This window comes from Oratosquilla oratoria, chromosome 14 (genome assembly GCF_046742065.1).
Source record: "Oratosquilla oratoria isolate Oo_2021 chromosome 14, ASM4674206v1, whole genome shotgun sequence".
In the NCBI taxonomy this organism is placed as follows: domain Eukaryota; kingdom Metazoa; phylum Arthropoda; class Malacostraca; order Stomatopoda; family Squillidae; genus Oratosquilla; species Oratosquilla oratoria.
Window position 1 is genome coordinate 66,549,001 of NC_134790.1, and position 12,500 is coordinate 66,561,500.

The 12,500-nt window shown below is 36.7% G+C and overlaps 1 protein-coding gene across 3 annotated transcripts in view; it reads right to left on the reverse strand.

The window, feature by feature from the left end:
• Positions 1 to 12,500, reverse strand: part of LOC143032909 (transmembrane and coiled-coil domain-containing protein 4-like) — a 563,437-nt gene that overhangs the window by 46,094 nt on the left and 504,843 nt on the right. For all 3 annotated transcript variants that reach the window (XM_076198166.1, XM_076198165.1, XM_076198167.1), the window contains exon 4: positions 1,493 to 1,625. In XM_076198166.1, coding sequence (XP_076054281.1) covers positions 1,493 to 1,625 — 133 coding nt within the window. The remainder of the gene's footprint in view (positions 1 to 1,492; positions 1,626 to 12,500) is intronic.

The following is a 12,500-nucleotide window of genomic DNA, read 5'->3' on the forward strand; positions in this document are numbered from 1 at the left end:
TATCTGATTTGGGTTTATGATGTATGTTTACTACTTTGTGAAATTTTTTATTGGGATAGTTGAAGACCAATTTAATTTTATCTTGTGGTAACATTTTAGAAGCTTCGTCCAATAAATGGTTGTATGGGATCTTTATACAAGTATTTTCTCAATTGTGCTGGTTCTTTGTTTGGGAAGAGTTCTTATAATGGCTAATTTTTGCCTAGCTAAGAGCGTTTGTCAACAACCAATTTGGATAACCTATTTTGCTCAGTTGTAAGTTTATTGTTTCTAATTCTTTATTTAAAAATTGAATGCTACAAATTCTTAATGCTCTTAAATAGCATTAAGAATTTGTAGCGTTCAATTTTTAAATAAAGAATTAGAAACAATAAACTTACAACTGAGCACGCTCACGCACGCACACACACACACACACACACACACACACACACACACACACACACACACACACACACAGTATATATATATATATATATTATATAATGAAAATGACATATACATCGTTTCGCTACCAATACACCCTTTACATCTTGATCTTGGAAAATGTTTATTTGAAATGTTGCACCTGAGCAAGTAACACTTCTCTAGTTTTTAGCTTCTTAGCCAGAGCTCCAAGGGACTAGTATCACAGGCTAAAATGAAGTACCACAGCGGCTTGATTGTTCTTGGCTAATTAATTAAATTACGAGTGGGCCTCTTCTGTTGAACGCAATTAATTTCCTTGCAGTTCAATTTCTGTCAAGGGAACATACGGAAGAATTATGTAGGGAATAATTTTAAACACCAATTAATGGGTAAATGGCTGTAGTTGTCAATTTGCAAGTTGCACTTTACAAATCGACACCTTGGGAATTATGGTCCTTGCTTTGTGATTATTTTTCAAAATGGTTTTACATCGATGATGAAAAAAAAACTCAAACTCATGAAAGGTTAAAATGTAGGAGGCAAAAGCTATGACACATCATAGCACATACTCTTCTTCCCTGGTCGTAAAGATGATCTCACATTTCCTTTTTATAATAAGAATAAAATAAGTCAGGCGTTTGTCTCTTCTTTACCTTGTGGTACATTTCATTTAATTTTGGTTGTCGCCAGGCTAGTTAACTGGTTTTCCGCGGCACGTTATCGTTACCGGAGAGGATTCCAGCCCACCTCAGTCGACCTCCCCCGTACCGGATGACCTTTTTACTTTTACTTCCAACGCCCCTTACAGAGGACTTTGTAGCGTAGTTATTTAATGAACCATGCCCTTGATCCACCTCGCTGGCATCAGGGTTCGAACTGCCGTCACCTCGACCTACGCCGCAAGTAGCGACGCTCTAATCCGCTCGGCCAGCGAGTATCCAGTTCGTGAAGTTAAACCACGAATGCCATCGGGCTATCTTATTCGTCTCATGGCACCAATTCGGAGATGAAGAAGTTAATTCATACTACACCTTGACTGAGTTATGCGTACAGCTTTGAATAAGAGTATGTATATGTTACTCACTCTGAAGCCGAGTTGTGTTCGTAGGCCAGGTATTCGACCACCGTCTCCTCGTACATCTCAACCAGGTCGATGTTAACCCTGAGCTGGTAGGTCACGTGGCTGATGAGAACCCGGAGTCGAGCGTCGTAGGTGCCTGCGTCGAAAGGGAGGCAAGGGGAAAGCAACACGATTAGTGGGATGGACTTGACACGACACGGAAGGTCGTGGAGGCCTTCAGACAACCAAAGAGCGTCAGTGAGGGAACACGCAGACACTAACCTTCAGCACCGATTCTTATTCTATTCTGACTGCCTCCAGATTGTTCTATTCATACCCGTTGCATCCCTTCAGCAGCGGGAAGAGGAACAAGACGAGGACGAGAGGATAAGGAGGAAAATTGAAGGAGAGTAGTAGAAAGAAAAGGAGACTGATGAAAAGGAGTAGAATAATGAAGGACGAGAAGGACGAGAAGGACGAGAAGGAGAAGGAGGAGGAGAGGAAAAAATAGAAGGATAAAGAGCAGGATTAGGATTAGGATGATAAGGATGAGGAGCATGAGGAAGAGGATGATTTAGGAGTAGGAGGAGGGAGGAAGAAGAGGAGAATGAGGTGGGGGAGGAAGAGGAGGAGGAAAAGTAGAAAAAGGAGGAAAAGGATGTGGAGAACGAAGAGGAGGAGAAGGAGGGGAGGTGAATGAGGAGGAAGAGGGGGAGAAGGAGGAATAGGAGACGGAGGAGGAGGAGTAGGGGAGGAGGAAGAGGAGGAGAAAGAGAAGGAGAAAGAGAAAGAGGAGAGGGGAGCTGTCGTCAGTTGTTAGCTCACCTTCCGTGAAAAAAGTTGGGAAATAAGGTCGAACTAGTCAGAGATCTTGGGACCGGACTCTTATCTTGAGGAAGGGTCTGAAGTTAACTCAATAAAAGGGTAGTGTTGTAATAAATGCAGCTTTGGAAAATACAACCTTCAAGATCAAGGTAATAAATGAAGGGTTCTTCGGAACATTATATATAAATATATACAAATATAAATATATATATATATATATATATATATATATATATATATATATATATAAGTTATTTGGATGATGGAGTACATAAACACAGGGGAAGGCTCGGAACCCTAAACACTCTAACGTTTCGTTCGCGTAGAACTTCTTCAGAGAGTGTATGTAGAACTGCAATTGAAGTTTATGTACTAAATCTAATTATCTGTTCGGACACTTGGGAAAGGTCGTTTTTCTGGCGTGTTTTAGAATTAAAATACTAGTTTCTTTAGCTAAATTGATAAACCCTCCTCGATGATTCGATGAATTATTAGTAGATATATATGCTGATTCAACAATTCTTCTAGTGAATTTATCAAAACCTTTATGTAGCACTTCAGCTTCTCTCCAGTTTGGTAAATGATCGAATTTTTCCGCATGAACTACTAAAGAATTAGATGTCCTATGTGCTTTTATGTCGTTTTTATGTTCATAAATTCTTTTTTCTAATCCTCTTGACGATTCGCCAAAATAAGCCATTGAGCAACTACTGCACGGGATTTTGTATACGACGCTGTTTTCGGAATTGGTTCTCTTTTCAGAAGTCTTTATTAAATCACCTATCCTCTTGTTAGTTATTTTAGCTATGTTTATACCCGATTTTGTTAAATATTTGTCTATTATTGGTGACGTTTCTGCGGAGGACTACAGATAGTAGTCGAAATATACAGTTTCCCTGTATTTTCCGTTATTATTTCTCCGATAGTGTGTTTATAGTGAACTTTTACAAATGTGTTATAACATACCAATTTTTGTGACATAGGAACTAATACGATTAAACAAACCATTATATATGTTCATAAATATTATTCATATTTGTATAATAAATGTTGCCACAAACCATGATAGCTTTTGTAAAAAAACAAACAAAAAAAAAAACATGTAAATGTAGAATGATTGCATAATTTTACCAAATTTGAAATATTGGTTATTTTTATTTAATATAGTGCGGGCGGAAACTGATCAATCACTAAATTCCTCCTACGTTTACGCAAATAAACCCCTATAACCATATATATTCTGAAGATAGATAAACGAGTTACGTTTCTTCACCTTTTAGCTGTAGACATTTATTGTCAATACACACACACACACTCATTCACACACACACACACACACACACACACACACACACACACACACACACACACACACACACACACACACACACACACACACACACCCTTTCACCGAATGGACGGCGAGAACTGGTGTTCCAAAGAAAAAGGAAAAACTACGTGGATCTCAACATCCAGGAAGTGCCTTTTTGTATTTGTAGGGAAGGGGAATGCTCGTGGAATAGTGGGGAAGTGATAGGGAAGGAGAAGGGAAGGGATATTGAGGGAAATGGAAGGAAATGAGGAAGGGGAGGACTTGGTCCAAGAGTCCAGGCGGGTTGTAAACAAACGCCGCACGGATGACTTGAATTTCGATGATGGGACTAACAAAATTGTAAAGATCAGAAACATAGATAAGAGCAGTTCAATGGAAGGCGAGGATAATAATTTCCAAGGATTTAATGAGGGGGCGGCGGATACCAACCTCCCCCGACTGGCAAAACTGGAGGAAAAACTTGAACAAATGACTGAGCAATGGGAGATTAGGTTTGGCAAAATGTCAAAAATTGCCGAGAGGTTTGAAAAATTGGAAGAACTAGAGAAGGCGAACAAAAACTTAACTGATGAAATAGAAGACCTAAAAAGACAGTTAAGAGACGTAAAAGTGGAGAATGAAGAATTAAAAAAGAACAATAGAGACAATAAAGAAACAATAGCAAAAGAGGCAGAGGGGTGGAGGAAGATACAAGAAAATAGTAAAGTTGCATTTTCTGATATAATTGAACAGCAAATGAAAGAACAAACCGAAGACTCAGTTATCAAAGTGATGAGACAGAAGGAGAATATTGTAAGAGACTTAGCAGACAAAAAGAAATGTATAATTATATTAGGAATGGAAGAGAAACATAACCCAGATAGAACCACAAGAATCAAAGAGGAAAATGAAAAAGTAAGAAATTTACTAGAATTACTTCAGGAAGATGAGCCAGAAATAATGAAACAAATCGAAGAGAAATTCAGACTCGGGAAATATAGTACAGACAAGACCAGATCAATTAAGATTAAATTCAGGTCACAAACGACGGCAGAAATATCTTGTCCAAAACAGGGAAACTAGCAACAAGTGAACAATATAAAAAGGTATGGATAAAAAGGGAAATGAATAAAGAGGAAAGAGAGGAGGAAATAATGAAAAGACATGAAGCTAAGAAAAAAGAAAAAAAAACGAGACTAGAACGGAGACAGAAAAACAAGAATTCTACTGGAGAGTAGTGAATATGAAATTGAAGAAATGGAAAATAACAGAGAGAAACACAAAAGAAACAGAGAATACAATGGAAATAACAGAAAGTTAAAAGTATCCTACACAAATATAGATGGATTAATAACAGGACTGAATGAACTGAACAAATATCTGAAAGAAAAAGATCCGGACATAATGGGAATTGTTGAGACAAAATTAAAAGGTCCACTACCACCCAACAGCATAGGACACAATGCATATAATTATTGGATTAGAAACAGAGAGATAAAACAAGGGGGTGGAGTTATGTTCCTGACTAAGAAGGATATAAGCGTGAAGAGTGTCACATATGGGAACAATAGAGTAGAGATGATTATGATAGAAGTAGAAGATAGAGATAAGAAGAGCAGAAAGTTTGTAATAAACTACGTGCCCCCAAAAACAGCCTCGTGGGAAGAGAATGAACATAAAAGCATGTTAGAAAACACAAGAATAACACTAAACAAGATAATGGAAGATGGAGTAGGAATAGTTATGATGGGCGACTATAATTGCAAAGAAATATGCTGGGAAGAGATGACCGTAAAGGGTGGAGAAGACTCATGGGGAAGTGTTCTACTTGAGATGATTAATGACCACACAATAACACAATGGATCCAAGAGAACACTAGGTATAGATATGAAGAAGAACCATCGAGACTAGACCTAATAATCACATCAGAACCTGAAATAGTGGAAAAGATAGAATACCAGGCACCAATAAGCAAAAGTGACCACATATTGATAGAACTAGAACTAAATGAGAAAAAATACATGAAAAGAAATGAACAATATAGAAAAGGAAGATTGATGCATGAAAAAGCAAATTTTGAGAAAATAAGAGAATTCTTCCAAAATGAAAACTGGGAAAGAATACACAAAGAAGATACAACAGTAGAAGAGAAATTGAATATTTTGACAAAAATCTATAAAAAAGGAGTAGAAAAGTATGTCCCAAGACAAAAACAAGAAAAAGAATATGTAAAGTGCTGGTACAACAAAAGTTGTAGGGAGATAAAAGACAAAAGAGACAAAGCTTGGGCCAAATGGAAGAAAAACAAAAGAACAGAAAAATGGAAAATATATACTTGTTATAGAAATGAATATGTACAAGCGTGCAGAGAGGAAAAGAGAAAATATGAAAAAGATGTCATAGAAAAATATAAAGATCAACCAAAACTATTCTACAGATTTGTAAACAACAAACTGAAAAACAAACAAGATTTGGAGAAATTAAGACAAGGAGTTGAATACACAGAGGAAATTGAAATGGCGGAAATTATGAACAAACATTTTAAATCTGTGTTTACAAGGGAGAACATACAACCTGAAGAGATTGAATGGAAAGAGAAAGTCCCCCCTATGAAAGAAATAGAAGTAACAAAGAATGAAATATTGAAACACTTGAGTAATCTTGATGTCAGAAAATCGCATGGTCCAGATGAAATAGCAAACTGGATTTTGAAAGAATGCAGGAATGAACTGGCAGACATAATACATAGCATAATAAACAGTTCCTTGAAAGAAGGTAAAGTTCCAGATGATTGGAAAAAAGCAAATATAGTACCTATATATAAAGGGGGAAATAAAGAAGACCCTAACAACTATAGTCCAGTCTCTCTAACAAGTAGAATAGCAAAAATTTGTGAAAGAATTGTCAAAAATAGATGGGTACAATATTGAGAAAAAAAACAAAAACGTGCTAAATCCAAGACAATTTGGATTCAGACAAGGACGATCATGCGTCGCCAATTTAATATGTTTCTATTCAAGGCTAATAGATATAATACAAGTTTGAGATGGATGGGCTGATTGTGCATTTCTAGACCTAAAAAAAGCTTTTGACAAAGTACCACATAAGAAGTTGCTTAAGAAATTAGAAACTGAAGGAGGAATACAGGGCAAACTGCTAAATTGGATGGAAGACTTTTTGCAAGAAAGAAAAATGAGAGTAGTGATAAGAGATCAACACTCAAAATGGGATGAAGTAATAAGCGGTGTTCCACAAGGAACAGTTCTGGCCCCAATAATGTTTGCTATATATATTAATGATATGGATGAAGGAATTGAAAGCTATATGAGCTTCTTTGCAGATGACGCAAAACTATTGAAAAAAGTGAACACGGAAGAAGATTGTGAATCACTACAGAGAGATCTAAATAAAGTACAGGAATGGAGTAGGAAGTGGGAGATGGAGTTCAATACAAAGAATTGTAGTATAATGGAATTTGGAAAAAGTAAAAACAGAATAACAGGATCATATAAATTGGGAGAAGGAAGGAATAAAAAAAGTAGAAAATGAAAATGACCTGGGAGTCGTTGTTATGAATAATATGTCACATGAGAAACATATAAATAAGATTTTTGGAAAACCTATAATTTAATAAGAACAATCAAAGTTGCATTTACATACCTGGATGAAGAAATGGTGAAGAAAATTCTAATCACCCTGATAAGACCAAGATTGGAATATGCAGCGACGATATGGTCACCAAGTACAAAAAATGTATAAAAAAACTTGAAAGAATACAAAGAGCAATTACAAAATTGGCACCTACTCTCTCAAAACTATCATATGAAGAGAGACTAGCAAAACTTGAACTACAGACACTAGAGCAAAGAAGAGAGAGAGGAGATTTGATATCTATTTACAGAATCATGAAAGGCATAGAAATTACTGATAGAGAGAATCTGATAAAATGGGATGACAGAAATACAAGAGGACATGGAAAGAAAATAAAAAAAGACAGCTATAGAAGAGACCTGAAAAAGAACAGCTTTCCTCACAGAGTAATAGACAGTACATGAATTTAAAAATAGTTTAGATAAAACGAGATATGAAAACGGGACACACGAGCATAGCTCCCCTTCCCGTAAAATACAACTAGGTAAATAAAACTAGGTAAATACACACACACACGCACGCAAAAGAATGTGTACATATTTGTGTTTGTGTATGCATGTATTTTCAAACTAGGGTTTCCCCCTCCCAGGCGCACACCTGGGAGGGAGAGTGTTTAAAACTATATTTCATTTGAAAAAATTATTTTGGTAAGGGTTAAGGATTAAAGTTAGGTGTGGTATAGTTAGGGATTATTCACGAACTCACAGCAAAGCGCGGGTAATTTGGCAAGTATATATATATATATATATATATATATATATATATATATATATATAATATATATATACTGTATATATATATATATATATGCAGATACATCACAAAATTGGTCCGCGATCCAATAAAAAACGCAAGACACATGAAGCTCCCAATTTTATGAAATAGAATGAATTATACTTGTGTTGTGCTTTTCGCTTTTCGATTTAATTATGTGTTGTGACTGTAGCTGCTCATTTTTTGTACTTCACCCAGTAAATTACCTCTGTTAACTCTTCTTATATTATTTGTTTGGTGATATCCCTGCTTATATTGTTGCTACATGTCTTTTATTTCTTACTTTGTACTCCTTTTACTTTACCTCCCATGAAATGTGAAATACATATAAACATGTACATGTGTATATATACATATAATATAATATATATATATATATATTGTTGTGAAGGTTGGACAGATGAGTGAAAAGGTGGTAGAGAAATACGGGTTAGAGCGAGAACACTGTATTACTGTATGTATGTAATACAGTGTTCTCGCTCTAACCCGTATTTCTCTACCACCTTTTCACTCATATGTATATATATATATGTATATATATATATGTATATATATATATATGTATATAATATATATATCATATATATATATATATATATATATATATCATATATATGTATATGCCTATATGTATACACACACATACACACACACACACAATCTATTAATATATATATATATATATATATATATATATATATATTATATATATCATGTATATATGTATACATATATATTATATATACGTATATATATGTATACATATGTATATATGTATATATGTATACATATATATACATATATATGTATACATATATATGTATACATGTATATATATTATATATAATATATATATATATATATATATATATATATATATATATGTATACACATATATCACTGTCCAGTAATATCGTAATACATTGATAAATATACTAAAAACCCACTGTGAGTTTTTAGTGTATGCACACACACACACATTTATATATATATATATATATATATATACATATATATATATATATATACACACATATGCGTATAAATTGTGCTGTGGACATTACCATAGTAAAGGTTAAGCTAGCTAGCATGTTAATTAAATTTTTGTCTTTATTATGTACGCCTACTGCTGAGATTATGGCGAGAGAAGCGATGCGCTATCTCAGTGAGGCGAGGTTCGACGAACCCAAGTTCAAACAGGTGTTGGGTTTGGGCTGCTTTGATTGATCGAAACCCCATTCTGTCCAGGATCTGACCCACTTCTTCTTAATCAAATCATCTATCTCCGACTAGAAGGCATATGATATTCATCACACATTCCAGCCCAGGTGGCACATTTGGTCTTGCTCTGGCCGTTCTTGGGTGTCTTATTCGTCTCCGTGCCCCCCTTTCAGAGACAGAAGGGTTTATAGTGTCTGTTGGTTAAGCCCTTTCCAAGCCATTTAGTGTCATTTTTACTCTTTTATTTTAATGCTGCAACTATGCTACTTCTTTCATTTCCGTGGAAACCGTTCGGTGAAGAGGTCAAATTCAATTTGTGTGACCTTGGCTGAGGCCTCTTTACGACCAGCGGGGGAACAGCAGAGTGTTTGCACGGTTGTTCAAGCCCCGATAAAGCCACACTTTCGACAAAGTTTGGGAAAACAAAACAAAGTAAATACACCAACTTGAGGTTCTAAGCGCGATCAAGTTTCTAAACGTTCATGAGCCGAGATATTTCTTCCCTTTTTAACTATTGGAACAAATAAATTTCATTTGACAAGGACGAAAGTGAAAGAAAAGTTCAAAGACCTGTGTCACTATAATACTCATACTATTATATATATATATATATATATATATATATATATATATATATATATATATGTTTTCGTGAGTGCATATGGGCCTGGTAGTGAGAACAGTGTAGAGGAAAGGGAGGTTTTTTGGATAGATTGAAATGAATGCATAGAGGGTTTTGGGAGAAATGTCAATGTAGTGGTATTGGTAGACCTTAATGCTAAGGTAGGGAATGAACCAATAGACGGAGTGGTTGGGAAGTGTGGAATTCCAGGAAAAAATCGTGGTGGAAATGTATCTAGAGAGTTGATGATAGCAAATACAGTGTTTAGGAAGAAAGTCAAGCATAAGTACACATGGGAGAGGGTGGTGGATAGAAGGGTGGTAGATAGAGCGTTAATGGACTATATAGTGGTAACCAGGAGAATAGTAGGAAGAGTTAAGGATGTACACGTTCTAAGGGGAGAGAGTGGGGAATATCAGATAATTTTTTGATGGAAGGTAAGTTGAGAGTGGGGGATAGATGGAGAAAGACGAAAAGGACAGAAGGTGGGGAGGTGATTAAAGTGAACTGCTTAAGTGAGAAAGAAAAGGAGGAGTACAAGAAGAAGCTGAGAGAGGAGTGGGAGGGAGTGAAGGATAGAGTAGAACTAGGAGTGGAGGAGGAATGGGGATGGTTCAAGGAGGGAGTCACAAGGTCTGCAAAGATGGTGTGTGGAACAAGGAGGACGTGAGGAAATAGAAGGAAGGGTAGTGAGTGGTGGGATGAGGAAGCAAAGAAGGTTGTAGATGAGAAGCAAGCATTCACATATTGGTTACAAAATTGGATGAATCATATGAAAGGTACAAAGAAAAGAGAAGAGAAGTTAAGCATAAAATAAAAGAAGCAAAAAGGAGAGCAGATGTGATATGGGGAAAGAGTATGACAAAGATTTTAGAGTAATAAAAAGATGTTTTGGAAAGAAATTAAGAGAAGGCGAATCAAGTAGAAAAGAAAAGGTAAAAGGTGCAGATGGAGAGATGATAATGGAAAAGATAGCAGTAAGAGGAAGATGGGCAGAATATTTTAGGAAGTTGCTGAATGTAAAGGAGGATAGGGAGGGAAAGGTAGTTGCAGTAGAAAACATTAAGAAAATTACAGTGATGATTGAGGAAAATAGAGGGGAATAAGGAAATATGAGGCGAAGGTAGTTGTCAAGATGATGAGAGCAGGTAAGGCACCTAGGTTGGATGAGTGTCATGCAGAATGTCTGAAAAAAGGAAGTACTGTACAATGATGGTGGACTGGGAGGTGAGGTTATTTAATGTTTGTCTATGAGAGGGTAGAGGGCCGGAGGACTGGAGTGGTTCAATTTAACGCCATCGAACACCTCCTATCAGGAGGATAGGACGGTGCCCCTTACAGAGGAATCTGTAGCGTGGATTTTAATGAATCATGCCCTTGGTCCAAATCGCTGGCAGCAGGGTTCGAAATGCCGTCACCTCGACCTTCGCCGCTAGCAGTGACGCTCTAACTCAATCGGCCACCGAGCATCCAACCACTCACAAGCATCGGGGAGAAACAAACGGGAGGCGCTTAAGCATCATTTTGATATGGATGGAGTAAAGATGCACTGATCAGTTTGGTTCCTCCTTCAGAGTCTGGTTCTGAGTAGTCCATGACGCTGAGAAAATTAATACAATTCAATATTTCGATTTCCGGTCCCTGAAGGCACACTGTAGTTCCTTCATATTTCTGAATTCCTTACGGGTGAAACCAAGTACTCCCTTTGTTAACATGAGAGTTTGCAAGGCGACTGGTTTCGCCTGTTACCCACTCGGCCATCAAAACCTTTCAACTGGGAAACACATTCAACCGAAATAATAGTTTAAAGACCTTCAACCTGTTGATGTCTTCATAGGTCTTTTAGATGGAGGGAACTGATACAGGGGTCACTTTCCTTTTTCACAGATAAAGATAAATCTGAGGTAAAGACCCACCCCTAGCCTCCAGTCCATTCTAGTGTCATGACCCAATGTAGTCATTCGTGGTACATATGATCGGTATGCGTCGAAGCAAAAGCGCAGTTCAACCTCAACGTCAGCAGCTTGAGAGATCCGACAGGGATCGTCTCCACTTCGTCTCCCCTCGACACCGGTCACCTGCTGCTCAGGCTTCTAAGAAATTCCTCCATCAGTGCAATCTGAAGCGCCCTCGAGAATTTGTCTTTACCATAAGGTTCATGTTCAGTACAAATATTTTGCAATAAGGGATCTAGCCGAGAGTCTAGAAAGAAAATTTATCCCTCGAACGCCTTTCAATATTGTCCCAGTTAACCCTATAACTAACCCGACCTGTTTTCTTATTGTCACTGTCGCCAAGCGATTTTAATTACATGAGGGGGACACACTCGGGAAGCCAAAGGGTTAGATATTACAAAAAAAAAAAAAAAAAAAAAAATAGATCGCGCAGGGAAGCAATCTTGAAAAAAAAGTATAAACTTACTTTAGCACTAGAAACTGTACATCACAAAGAAATCTGTATCAGTTCATGGATAAACGTTAATATAATCATGTGGCACCAGGTCACAAGGATTTGTACATGAACAAATCAAGCCAAAACATTATTGATGGACTCCACTTTTTGGATGAATGTATTGATCCACAAAATAGTTCTGTTCTTTGCAATACTTTACTTGGTGCAGTTCCAA